The sequence below is a fragment of the Pipistrellus hanaki genome (assembly GCF_964339955.1).
Source record: "Pipistrellus hanaki genome assembly, chromosome: X".
In the NCBI taxonomy this organism is placed as follows: Eukaryota; Metazoa; Chordata; class Mammalia; order Chiroptera; family Vespertilionidae; genus Pipistrellus; species Pipistrellus hanaki.
Window position 1 is genome coordinate 3664211 of NC_140524.1, and position 13791 is coordinate 3678001.

The 13791-nt window shown below is 44.5% G+C and overlaps 1 protein-coding gene across 1 annotated transcript; it reads right to left on the bottom strand.

Annotated features, from left to right (window-relative positions):
- Positions 1–702: 702 nt before the first annotated feature.
- On the bottom strand, positions 703–12738 carry FUNDC1 (FUN14 domain containing 1). Its single transcript, XM_084870176.1, has 5 exons — positions 12545–12738; positions 11661–11817; positions 7791–7866; positions 3340–3468; positions 703–1205 (listed from the first exon to the last, which is right to left on the bottom strand). The coding sequence occupies exons 1-5, from the start codon at positions 12570–12572 to the stop codon at positions 1128–1130; spliced, it is 468 nt and encodes a 155-aa protein (XP_084726302.1). The 5' UTR covers positions 12573–12738; the 3' UTR covers positions 703–1127.
- Between the last annotated feature and the right edge of the window lie 1053 nt (positions 12739–13791).

Consider the following 13791-nt stretch of genomic DNA (forward strand, 5'->3'; position numbering starts at 1 on the left):
ATGTACTAGGGGGACTGGCTACTTAAAGGAGACAGACTACATAGCTGCAACCTTTCCAACCTGAGGACTCCAGCACACATTGTTCTGAGGTTTCTCCCAATTCCCACATAGAACTCTGTGGACAAAACAAACCGAGACAGAAAGCTTTTCTGGGCAAAGGAGCCTGGGAGGGAGTGTGATTGGCCCTGAGAATCGAGTCCAATGGCCTGCGGTGCAACCAACACAAAGCTAGCAAAAGTCTGAAAGCCTTAGCACTTACATCTCTCGCTGAAGGACACAGTTCTCTTTACGCTGCGATTTCACAGTTATATAGAAAACCACGGTTCTTCAGACAGTAAATTCATACTGTACGACTAAGTATGTGAAGGTAATTTTTACCACTTTGTGAAGAGGACAAAATAATAACTGGGACTTTCAGAACCAAGGAAAGAGGTTCACTCCAAGTTAATATAATAAATCAGTCAACCAGCTGTATGTATCCTCATAATAATTACTTCTGCTCAGGCTGCCAGGATAAATAAATAGAGAACATTTAGAAGCTTTTATACAAAAAGTTACATTACAACTACAGACATCAAAGAAAGAAAAAAAGCTTTAAACATGTAATATTTCCTTAGAAGAGCCTTCCTTATTATCATTTATTACAATTATATAATCAAACTAACAATTGCAGGAAAAACAATCCAAAAAATTGGTATGAAATTGGTTTGATATCTTTAATAATTCTACTATTTCTAAATCCTTCCACAAAAGGGCATTACAGTTGTTTATTGCAGACATATCTTTTTTTTTTAAAAGTCATCCCTAATGTGGCAGCTATAATACAAATTTTTATTTATTGGCACTACTCTTAAGCATAATGAAGAACATCTGGTGTAAATAAACGACAGCCATGTTTGGATCAGGAATACTATTGTACACATATACCATATATATGTACCATATAGGTTCTTTTACAGCAGATACTAGTTTGCCAGCCTTCAGAAGGCGATATGCTAACTTTTGAACTTGAAATTGTCCAACTAGTTGTTTCTTGTCACCCTGCGGCGTGTGACGTTGAGAGACCACCTCATCAGCCCGACTTCTTTTCTCACAGGGGACTCCGCTGTGGCGGGACACTCACGTCCTTAAGATGCAAGGCCCAGCAAAAAGCCTCCCACAAATCCACTGGAGATCACGATGTTCTGTTTGACAAATTCTGTGGCCTGAAACGTCAAGTTCAAACAAAGACCCTCTTAGTTATGCTACAAAATGGGGGAACCTCAAAGACATCACGTTAAGTGAAACCAGAAAGACACAAAAAGGACAAATGTTCTGGGTGTCTACTCACATGGCTAGTCCAATTCATTGAGACAGAAAGTAGAACAGAGATTGGTTACCAAGGGCGGGGACAGGCGTTAATTGCGGAAGTTACTGCTTAATGGTTAGAGTCTGTTTGGGATGATGAAAAATTTCTCAAAATGGATAGTGGTAACAGTGGAACAAAAGTGTGAATGTACTTACTGCCATTGAACTGTGCATTTAAAAATAGTGAAAATGATCCATCTTATGTTACATTTATTTTACCACAATAAGAAAAAGAAATAAAGATGCAAATGTCTTAAAATACTACTATTGAATCCAGAGCTAAGTACCATTTTCAGATGTTTTCCTCAATTTAATAATATTCAGCAAAAATTCTTGGGCACCTACTAGAGCAGGTGTAACCACCACACAGGATGCCAGGGCTGTCCATTACAAACTGAAAGAGCCCAGAGCCCCCAGCCAGGCCCAGTGAGCTCCCTGGCTACTGAGATAATATGTGAATAGATACTGGTGCCTATTCTGTGTCAACCACTGTCCTAAGCCCCCAAGCTATAGCCTAGCAATAATCTCACAGGTAAAAAGAAATCTCCCTATAGAACAGGTGCCCGGCTGGTGTGGCTCAGGGGTTGAACATCGACCTACGAACCAGGAGGTCAAGGTTGGATTCCCAGTCGAGGCACATGCCCCAGTTGCAGGCTCATGCCCCAGTAGGAGGCGTGCAGCGGCAGCCAATAGATATTTCTTTGACACACCAATCAATGCTTCTCTCTCCCTTTCCCTTCCTCACTAAAATCAAAACATTTTTTAAAAAAGAAAAAAAAAAAAAAAAAGATGAGGGAGCTTGTGGGGAAGCCGAGGGCTTGGACTTGGTGGGAATGTCTGTAAGGAGGATTCTCCAAAAGGTCGGGGCCTCTGAGGGGACCTTGCCGAAGGCAGCAGCCCCTGACTTTTCCAAACAAGTCTGATCCCCTCCCTGTGGGGGGGTGAGGGGGGATTTGCTGGAATCTCTCTGTTTAATTTTAAGATCTGACCTTGTAGAAGCATGTGCTTTCTCAAGGATACTTGCCCTGTTGATTGTGTCTAGAGGTAAATTTGAGTTCAAGCTGTTGTGACAATAAAAGGCTAATGAGGCAGAGAACAGGACTTTTGTTCCTAAAGCAAAACAGTCCCTTAGCCCTCTCTTTCATAGAAATGTGTCAAAGCAATCTGTTCATCCATTGCTCAGAGTCTGTGGTCAGCCCTGGCAGGGACTGTTAAAGATTAAAGGAGACTTGAGATACATAACAACCAAATGAAAAACAAACAATATTTTTGTGGAAATGCTGTAATATGGAAATACTATTTATCATGTTAAATTTGGGGAGAATAATAAGGGTAACTGTAGTCATGTAGAATATCTGTACTCTTAGGAGCTGTGTGCTAAAAGTAAGAATAAAAAATCATGACATCTCAAATAGTTCAGCAAAAATAGTGTAAATCTCACACACATACACACATATATACACACACAGAGATAAAGCAAATGTTGCAAGACAATTTGGGGGACAGATGAAAGGTATTTGGGTATTCACTGTATTTGTCTTTTAACTTTCAACTGGTTTGAAATTTTCCAAAATAAAAAGTTGGAAGTAAAAGTATAGAACAAAAACTAGGACAAGGACATATTCAATTCTAAACAAGTGTAAGAAAACATTATTAAACTAACATATTAATAAAATACACACATTTTCAAACTATTTGACCTCAAGAAAAAGATAGGTAATTTTAGTTTTCCCAGACCTTGTCTATACATGTACATATTTGTAAAAGCAGAGGAAAAATTCTGGAAGAATAATGTTACCAGCTTTTACATGTAGATCAAAGTAGGGGGGAGATGAAAAGAGGAAACTACGTTAACTATTTAAATGGTGGCTTGATTCAAAATTCTACTTAATACTCCAGAAGCAAAAATACCAATTTTTTTTTTTACATGAATAGACATTTTCTACTAATGAAGACCCACTAAAAAAAGGGAGCAAAAATGTATGGTCTTACCTCTTCAATTATGTTGTTGATTTCAGGTGCTGCCTTATTTGCTCGTTTTTTAATCTGTCTTTTTGCTTTGTTCACACCTTTTTCAACTTTCTTCCAGTCGACCTGCACATAGCCACTGTGACTAGCAATCTACAAAAATGTAATAAAAATGGTTAATTCCTGCCCTGGCCGGTGTGGCTCAGTTGGTTGGGCGTTGTCCCATGCACCAAGAGGTTGCCAGTCAGGGCACATGCCAGGATTGCAGCTCAATCCCCAGGAGGGGGCGTGCAGGAGGCAGCTGATGATATTTCTCTCCCTCTCCTTTTACCTCTCCTTTCCTCTCTAAAATCAAGAAAAATGTATTTTTAAGGGGAAAAAAGGGGGGGGGGTAATTCTAAACCAACCAGTTTGCTAATAAATCTATTAGCCAGGAATATATGAACATTCAGACTTCAAGTTGACACAGCTGTTTGGATGGAGGTGGTAATGAACCTTTGGGACTTTCCCCTAAAGAGCAGCTATAGCCCTAGTCAGCGTGGCTCACTGGTTAGAGTGTCGGCCTGCAGACTGGAAGGGTCTCAGGTACAATTCCTGATCAAAGGCTCATCCCTAGCCCCAGCCCCCAGTGCTGCATGTGGGAGGCAACCAATAGATGTGTCTCTCTCACATTGATGTTTCTTTCTCTGTCTCTCCACTCCCTTCCACTCTCTCTAAAAAAATCAATGGGGAAAAATATCCTCAGGTGAGGATTTAACAAAAAAAGAGCAACTATAAATCCTGGTTAAAATACAGGGGCTCCAGAATTACCCAAAGCAAGCAGACCTGCAAGGGGAATTAAAACTTGTAGGAAGAGCCAAAACCGGTTTGGCTCAGTGGATAAAGCATCAGCCTGCGGACTGAAAGGTCCCGGGTTCGATTCCGGTCAAGGGCATGTACCTTGGTTGCGGGCACATCCCCAGTGGGGGGTGTGCAAGAGGCAGCTGATCGATGATTCTCTCTCATCGATGTTTTTAGCTCTCTATCCCTCTCTCTTCCTCTCTGTAAAAAATCAATAAATAAATAAAATAAAAAAAACTTTTAGGAAGGGTGACCTATATGAGGTGAGTTGCCCATTTTTCTGGCTTTATCCCGAGGACGGGATGCAGTTGCAGGATGGCAAACACTTCAATAGGAAATATGTCATCTCTCCAGCCTGAAGAACTAGAGGCCAGAGCCCAGGACAGTAACAGCTCCCAGAAAGGAGAGAGCTAGAGAAAGGGAGCCCCTAATTATGTGTAAACTTTACCCAGGTCCTGAGCTACACATTCAAGGGCAGAGGCAAGCATTCTGGCTAAGGCCGAAAGAAAGAAACTGGGTTCTGAGCTGCTACCCTTCACAAGTGAACTGGAGTTTGCAATTGGAGTCTAATCAAATTAACTGCCTGCTAAAATCAAATCACTACGCTTCAGAGGAATAAAATAGCATCCAGAGTCTCAACATAGCATTCCCAATGCCCAGGATAAATTCCCAAGAAGTTATTTGATATATCATAAAACAGAAAAACGTTATAGAAAAACAACAGATGCCAATACTGAGATGACCCACATACTGAATTATCAGGACTTTAAAGTGGCTGTTATAACTATGCTCAATTAGGTAAAGGAAACTATACTTTGTAATCAATGAAAAGAATTCTCACCAGTCTGGCCGGTGTGGCTCAATGATTGAGGATCGACCTATGAACCAGGAGGTCAAGGTTCAGTTCCCAGTCAGGACACAGGCCTGAGTTATGGGCTTGATCCCCAGTCCGGGGCATGTAGGAGGCAGCCAATCAATGATTCTCTCTCATCATTGATATTGATGTTTCTATCTCTCTCTCCCTCTCCCTCTCTGAAATCACTAAAAATAAAAAGATTTTTTAAAAAAGAACTCTCACCAGAGACAGGAAATATAAAAAGAACCAAATGAAAGTCCCAGAATTAGAAAATACAACATCTGAAATGAATTTACTGAATAAGTTTAATGGCAGACGGCAGGTGACAGGAAAGAGTCAATGAACTTGAAGCTACATCACTAGAAATCATACAACCAAAAAATAGATTCAAAAAATAAATAAATGAACACAGCTTCAGGATGTTATAAAACAGCCCAACGTGTATATATAAGTGGAGTCATGTTCAGGAGAAAAATAGGAGAGGAGTAAATATTTAAAGAAATAATGGCCCAAACCTTCCCAAACAGAGTTAAAGACACAAATTTACATATTCAAGAAGCTCAGTGAACTCCAGGTAATGATCTAACATATTATGAAATAACAATACTCAGATGATGTGGGGGAATGGGGGTGGGGTGAGCAAGTGTGAGAGACTGAGGTGGAAGGGCACACAGGGTTCATAAATGATAGCTAAATTCTCATATTCCATAATGGGAAGCCAATAGGTAATACCTCACACTCAAAGATCAAAAAATGCCCAATTAACTTGTTTAGGAAAAAAGGAAAAATAACAAGAGTTCAAAGTAGCTGCCTCAAGGGGAGAGAAAATGGCAGGATAGTGAGGAAGCAGTGTACTATTCCAGTCTGTAACATGCCTTGTACATGTATTTGACCTTTTGCATTATGGGCATATAAAACCCTGAACAAACACATTGAAAAGTTTTACATACCACTGTCTACTTTCACATGGCAGTGTGGTAATACTTACCAGAAAGCACTTATTCCTGAGTTACCAGAAAAGCTTTAAGCTCTAAGTAAACTAATATTTAAATGTAAATATAAGTTAACAAAAATATGGAAATGGGCCTAAAGAACAGGAGGCAATTGGCCCAAAAGCCATTTGCTACTCTTATTTCCTCCTTGTTCCTTCTACTGAGTTTTCAAGGTGACTCACATTTGTGGGGAAAACTGGTTTGATGCAGGTCAGTCCCATGTTCTTCTGCTTCAAAGAATATGTGGACTAGGCCCAGAGAGGCAGAAGGTGGACGTGTGGGGTGCATACTGAGTGGGCTAAAATGGACTTTGGAAAAACTGACACGCAGAGTGAACTGCCATGTATAATCCCCTCCATCTACAAACATTTCTGGAAGCTCTGCTTCAGTACAGTGAACAGAAATGACTTTCCGCTAAACAGAAATGACAGGGATTTATGAAAGAGCTATAGAATTAGATACCTTAATTCTTGACTTATATACACCAAAGTCACAATCACCTTAAATAAAATTCTCTTCTATACAAGTGCTGGCATATTATCCAAAGGACTGCATTTAGATATTAACCATGTTTCTTTCCACCTTTTTTTTATTTATTATTATTTATTTTTCACAGAGAGGAAGGGAGAGAGATACAGAGTTAGAAACACTGATGAGAGAGAGTCATCCATCAGCTGCCTCTTGCACACGTGGGGATGTGCCCGCAACCCAGGTACATGCCCTTGACCGGAATCGAACCTGGGACCTTTCAGTCCACAGGCCAACGCCCTACCACTGAGCCAAACCGGCTTTGGCTCTTTTCACCTCTTAACCACAAATAAGATGCAACTACTCATAATAATGCCACTAACAGAAAGAAAAAAATATTTTTTAAAGATGTTTGGTAAACAACTCAAAATCTGTACTTAACACATCCGGATTCAATCCCTTTATACTTCAGGCAACAATGGCTTAGGTGCTGAAGTCAGATTTTGGTTGCTGTACCCATCAATCTTTTTAAAAACTAGTACTACTGACAGGCCTCTGTATCTTTAAGATTGTTGCTCACATTCATTCCCAGAGATTTTCACCTTTAGGATTTACTCTATCTGATCTTTAGGGAATGATATTTTTGGAAAGATATATGCCTAACAGACACGGATCCCAGATAGCATGCTGATAAACACCCTGTAATGGCAAAACATTTTTTTAAAAAACCTTAGAGGAACATGAATAAAACTGTAATTTCAAACCAACAGGCCTCCGAAATAGGATTATGGATGATTTTTGAAACCCGATTTTCCACTTTCTATATTGTTATGGTTCCCTAGTTTTAAAAAACATATTAGAAATTGCTAACAGTTATTTCCTCTGGGACAGAAAACCAATGGCTGGGAAAAGGGAGGGAGACCTTTTGAATATTATGAGTATGAATTTGAAACACACGTTTCCAATGGTCAGGATGAGTAGGTTTGTATTATTGGTAAAATGTTTCTTTTGCTGGGGAGATGCTTCAGGGGAAATGCGGGTGAGTAATTAAAATAAAGGAGACGCCATGAATTTTAATAGTTGTCTTTTTAATAATTGGAATCGCATTGGGTTTAAAAGAAACTTCGAAGTATTGCTTTGTTGTATTTCATGACAGATGCCGCTTTCAAAACTCATTTTAGTTTTCCCTTAAACTGATGTCTGGAAGAAAAATTCCATCTTCTATTAAAATGGACAGAATGAAATGGCTGAACTTGGCTTTCTCATTTCTCGAGGGCTGAGTCCGTAAGCAGAGGCAAGTGAATAAAGCTCTGACATACCTGGAGGAGGAGAAAGCCACCGCCTACAGCCGTCGCTGCGAGTTTCCCGACTTTCTGAAACAAAAATCCTGCACACCTTCAACGAAATAACACAAAACGAGATCAATGATTCGGTAACCGCCCTCCCTCTGCTCCTTTTCATTGCTTTCCTAATAAAACCTGAATGTCTTCCCATTTCTTTTGATCGTGTCCCTTACCCGCTCAGAAACCCTCAATGTTACCCAAGCTAGTCAAAGTGCCCGATCTACATTGTCTGAGATGCGCTTCAGGAATGGAGAGAAGAGGAAGGGGATTGACGGGGGGAAAAATAATGGGCAACGGAAACAAGGTTGAGCATTGAGGGGTTCATTACACTCTTCCTTCTACATTTGTGAGGTGGAAAGTCTCCATATTGGAAGTGATTGTTTTGCTTTGCTTTCTTAATAGAGTCAAGATGTTCTCCACACCTGGCTGACCTTCACTCTGCCCAAAACTTCTGCTCCGACCCCATTAGATTCTCAACAGGCCACCGGCATGGCTCAAGCTGTTCATCTCCCTGTGGCTAGGGGTTCCCACTTAGCGCTGCCCACCTCAAACTTTCCTACCCTTTCAGGTCCAGCTGGAGTTCCATCTCATCCCCTCAGCCCACATTTCTCAGCTTCCTTACCTCTATCTATTTATCTATCTATCTATCAATCATCTATCTATCATCTCCAAAACATTATTGGACTCTGTCTTCTTTCCGCTCTCAAAAACATCATTACCTTGTTTCCACACCACGTTAAGTAAATAACCTTCCAGACCCTCTAACTAATCTTCCCTCCTCCCATCTATCCTAGCAACCACCCATCCTAACATTAGTTTTCATTTCTTATGATTAAAAAAAGCAGCCTATATAGCCCAGCCAGTGTTGCTCAGTGATTGAGCATCGACCCATGAACCAGGAAGTTATGGTTTGATTCATGGTTGGGGCATGAGCCAGGGTTGCGGGCTCAATGATCCCCAGAGGGAGATGTGCAGGGGGCAGCCAATCAATGATTCTTTCTCATCGCTGGTGTTTCCTTCTCCCTCTCCCTTCCTCTCTGAAATCAATCCTATACACTAAAACCCTAATATGCAAATCAACCAAATGGCAGAATGACTGGTCACTATAACGCACACTGACCACCAGGGGGCAGACACTAAACGCAGGAGCTGCCCCTGGTGGTCAGTGCCCTCCCACAGGGGGAGGCTGCTCACCCAGAAGCTGGGCTCACAGCTGGCGAGCTCGGCAGTGGTGTTAGTACGGAGTGAAGGGTCCCAGACTGTGAGAGGGGGCAGGCCGGGCTGAAGGACAACCTCCAGGGCATGAAATTTTGTGCACCAGACCTCTAGTAAAATCATATTTCAAAAAAGAAAACAAAAACCTATAGATACTTACAGCCTCCCACTCATGTCCTGTACTGGTCTGAATCGTTAACTAGTTAGGTTAACACCTCTTAACAATTTTTCCTTAATGTATGCCACAATAGTACATCTGTTTTATACCCTAAGAAAATTGCAAAACTTTACCCCGAATCTAAAAAAAGTCATTGCAGCAAATAACTGGTGTAGTATTAGTGCTATTACACAGCTCCGTGGCCACACCCGACTACTATCCAAACATATGTATTACTATGAAGGCCATGCCCCACGCCCCCCTTCCCCACCTCCACCACCCCCCCTCCCCTCCCGCCCCCCAGGGAAGTCAGCAGCCAAGGCTCAGAAAAGGAAGAGGAGGCAAGCAGCAGCCAGGTGTCAACAATATCCCGAGAAGCGAGCTCCACAAGCATGCTTGTCCTTTGCCTAAAGCCGTGGTCGGCAAACTGCGGCTCTCGAGCCACATGCGACTCTTTGGCCCCTTGAGTGTGGCTCTTCCACAAAATACCACGGCCTGGGCGAGTCTATGTTGAAGAAGTGGTGTTAGGAGAAGTTTAAGTGTAAAAAATGTGGCTCTCCAAAGAAATGTCAATCGTTGGACTGTTGACATTTGGCTCTGCTGACGAATGAGTTTGCCGGCCACTGGCAAAGCATGAGCCACAACAACGAACCTAACTTCCCCTGCTCTATATCCCAGCAAGCTCCTGCCAACAACGGGGCTTCTCAGAGTCTGACCTACAAGGAGACCAGATACAATGACTTCATTCTATTGCTCAATTATTGTTTCGTTTTCCTTAAGATGGGGCTCTCAGGCCCTGGCTCACATTAACCATCGACAATGGTGCCAAACTGTGATCTTGTTTTTAAGCAGAGGCCCAAACCCTGAATTACAAGGCCCAGGATACAACCCGCCTGTGGAGGACCATCCGCAGTGGGAGGCAGTGCACGCCATGGCTAAATGCTGCACCTCGGCATCAGAGCCTCCACCATGAGCGCTTCTGCCGTCACGTGACATTTACAAGGCGCACATAAACCCCCATTTCAAAGATCAATTTTACATTTATCAAGTCTAACGATGTCAATATTTAAATTAGTGCACGATGGATTTACTTAGAAGAAACATGCTTATTCTCAAGCACCCACACTAACGTCAAAAATTCTGGCACATGAGGAACTGTTTGACATTGAAATTGGGACTCAAAACAACTGTTGGCCCAGAAAGAAACTCACTACAGACTGATCCATTTGCCTCTCAGCATAACCACTATTGCTTGTTTCATTTTCGGTTCTTATAAGTGTACTTCTAGTAGCACATGATCTCACTCATTTGGGGGAAATAATGAACAACATAGACTGATGAACAAAACAGACCCGGAGACAGGGAAGCATTGATCAGACCATCAAACCTCAGAGGGAAGGTAGGGGAGGGTGGGGGTAAGGGGGAGAGATCAAACAAAGGACTTGTGTGCATGCATATCAGCCTAACCAGTGGTCACAGACAACGGGGAGGGGGGGTGTGCGTGGGGAGGGGTTTGGGATGGGAATGGGGGAAGAGGACCAATGTGAACCTTAATCAATAGAGAAATTTAAAACAAATTCTCTGTGGTCAGGCACATTTTCAAAATAAAGGACCAAACTTCTTTCTGACCTTGTTATTTGGATAACCTTTTAATCTAATAGCAGCATTAGATCTATAGAGGCAATTATGGAATCATGTGGTCTTGAACGTTCACTCGTTAGGTTAATGCCTATTAACTGCCTCAGGTACTCCCCACTGTTTCTGGAGTGAGCAATGAGCCCTGTGATTCCAACAAAGACTCCGTGTTCCCCACCTGTTCTTCCAAACATTGATCCAAACTGGCCCCCAGAAACCACCAGAATCATCGGAGTCATTAGTAATATCTGTGCTGGGAATCTCACACCGCTCTGTACTGGGCCCCCAGTCCTGGGCACCAGTTCTGCTGCGGCAGTCCGCTCAGGTTTTTCCAGTTGTTAGGGCTGAGCGAGTAAAAATCATTTATGCACCATCAATTCCGATCTATTTCTTCCTCTTTGCTATCACTGAAGCAGAGCCACTAGACTTGCTAAATATAAGAAGGGGGCAAATACGGAAAGAAGCAAAGGAAGCCGAAACCCGTGTGGCTCAGTGGATAGAGCGTCGGCCTGTGGACTGAAAGGTCCCAGGTTCAATTCTGGTCAAGGGCATGTACCTTGGTTGCGGCACATCCCCGGTAGGGGGTGTGCAAGAGACAGCTGATCAATATTTCTCTCTCATCGACGTTTCTAACTCTATCCCTCTCCCTTCCTTTCTGTAAGAAATCAACAAAATATATATTTTTTAAAAAAAGAAGAAGCAAAGGAAGGTGAGGAGGGCACAGGGCAGATCGCCAAAACCACCACCAACGATTACACCAATCATGTCAGAGAGGAGCAGGGTCACTGCCAGGGTCACGGCGGCTCCCGCAGGAAATGTAAAGAAAAGGATGTTCTCACCAGCCAGTCACTCCACCCATGACAATCTGGGTGGCTACCGAGTATTTCTCTACCATGGGTCCAGAGCTGTGGCCAAAAACGCGGTTCCACCAGTGGTGTCTCCTGGCGTACTCGGTTAAATCCAACACTTCGTAAGAGTCATCATCGCTTTCGTAGTCTTCAAAACACAAAATGGGAAAAACGCATTTAGTGGCAACCCCAGACCAGGAATGCCCTACAGGGCCTGTCGTTCCTTGCGGATTGCGGTTAAAAATACCCGGATGGAGACACTAAGAGGCTCATCCATCCGATCCCTGAGTCTGGGGCCTCGAGAGTCAAGGGCCTCGCCCCCATCTCCTTCCGAAGGCCCGGGCGGGCGCAGGCCGGGGCCGGACCGGGTTCCACGGCAGAGGGGTCGCTCCTCTCCCCTCCCGGCCCCGAGGTCTCAGTAGGACCAGGTCAGTGAGGGCTGCCCCCACCCCACCCCCAATCTCAACAGGGCCAGGTCAGAGCCGCACAGCAGGAGGGAGCCCCCGCCTCGGATCGGACCCGTTTCCCAGCATCAGGGGTCGCCCCACATCCCAGGGGGTCAGGGCGGGGGCAGGGTCCATGTGCACCACGGGCGGGGATTAGGGGGCCGCTCTGACGGGCCGGAGAGGGGCCCGGCGGGAAGAAGCGACTTCAGTCAGGCGGAGAGGCACGTCTGCGGGGGGCTGCGGGGGGCACCCCTCCCCGCGTGCCGCCCAGAAAGGAGGGAGAGTCTAGTTCGGACCGGAGTTCGGAACTGCTGCTTCACAGAAACAGAGGAGCCCCCGGAGCCCCGGGGCGGGGAGGGGAGAGCGCCGGGAGCAAGGCCGCCGGTGGTGCGCCCCGTCTCGGAGACCACTTCGGCCCGGACCGCTCACCTTGGGGAGGGGGGTTCCGGGTCGCCATGACACCGCCGGCGGCCAGCACGGAAGGGGGGCCCCGCCCGCCCTCCTCTCTCCGCTACTTTCAGAGACTCTCTAGGCCCCGGTGGAAGTCTATGGTCTCTTTGCCGCCTCCACCTCCTCCTCCTCCTCCTCCTCCGCCTTCGGTCTCGGCTGAGCACGTTCTCTCAGCCCCGCCCCCTCTCGCCCCGCACGGCCTTCTGCGCACACGCGAGGCTGGGGAGAGGGCGGAGGAGGTAGAGTACAGCCCCGCAAGGACTCGTGGGAGTTGTAGTCCGTTGCCCTTGCAACCCTGGCTTCCCACTTCAACCCCCTAGATCCGCGGTGGGCAAACTGCGGCTCGAGAGCCACATGCGGCTCTTTGGCCCCTTGAGTGTGGCTCTTCCACAAAATACCACGGCCTGGGCGAGTCTATGTTGCAGAAGTGGAGTTAGAAGAAGTTTAAGTGTAAAAAATGTGGCTCTCCAAAGAAATGTCAATCGTTGTACTGTTGATATTGGGCTCTGTTGACTCATGAGTTTGCTGACCACTGCGCTAGATAGAATTTCCATGCCTATTTGTAATTGTTATTTTGTTTAAAAGAAGCTCAGGGCTGGAGGGGAGGAGTTTGGCACCTGGTGGTGTAAAGCGAAAATCAGTTGGCATTTTTAACACTGCCGAAATTTAAGCCCTTGAGAAAAAGGGTTTTATAAAGAGCTAAGAGAAACCCTGTTTCAAACATCCTGTTCTAAGGAGGCAAGGGCTCACGAACGGGTGGGAATTTTTTCTGGCACTCTCCTGCTGGGAACTGGAAACTCTTTATCCACTCCCTCTCCACAGGCTTCCTGCCATAGCCCAAGGGAGGCAGAGAAATGCCCAGGAGCTGACCTGCCACCAGTTATTCCAGAGGACATGAATTTTTAGCATTTTATTATTTGAATCAGACAGAGGAACAAGGTCCAGTTCACCTAAAAGCCCCACGGGATTCTGCAGAATGAAAAACTGTGTTAATCACCAAGCAGTTGACTCAGGTTAACAGAAACTAGCCCTCAAACTTGTTTTGAATTTGCATTGCACCTGCATTCACTGTACAATTAAAACAGCCCTCTCTGTGTTCATCTTAGTGGAAAAACAAATGATTGTGTAAGCTGCATTACTTAAATTATCGACTTACATAACCACACTTGGCTTTTCAAATCCTGGTGCTTTAAATGCAAGGGTTGATTCTCTGAAGTCCCTCAGCC

Excerpts from the sequence above, each read along its gene's own strand:
- FUNDC1 (XM_084870176.1), bottom strand. The coding sequence starts at position 12,572 with ATGGCGACCCGGAACCCCCCTCCCCAAG. Across the intron at positions 11,818-12,544 it reads CCGGAACCCCCCTCCCCAAG|ACTACGAAAGCGATGATGAC; the intron begins GTGAGCGGTCCG and ends TGTGTTTTGAAG. Across the intron at positions 7,867-11,660 it reads ATGGGTGGAGTGACTGGCTG|GTGTGCAGGATTTTTGTTTC; the intron begins GTGAGAACATCC and ends ATTTCGTTGAAG.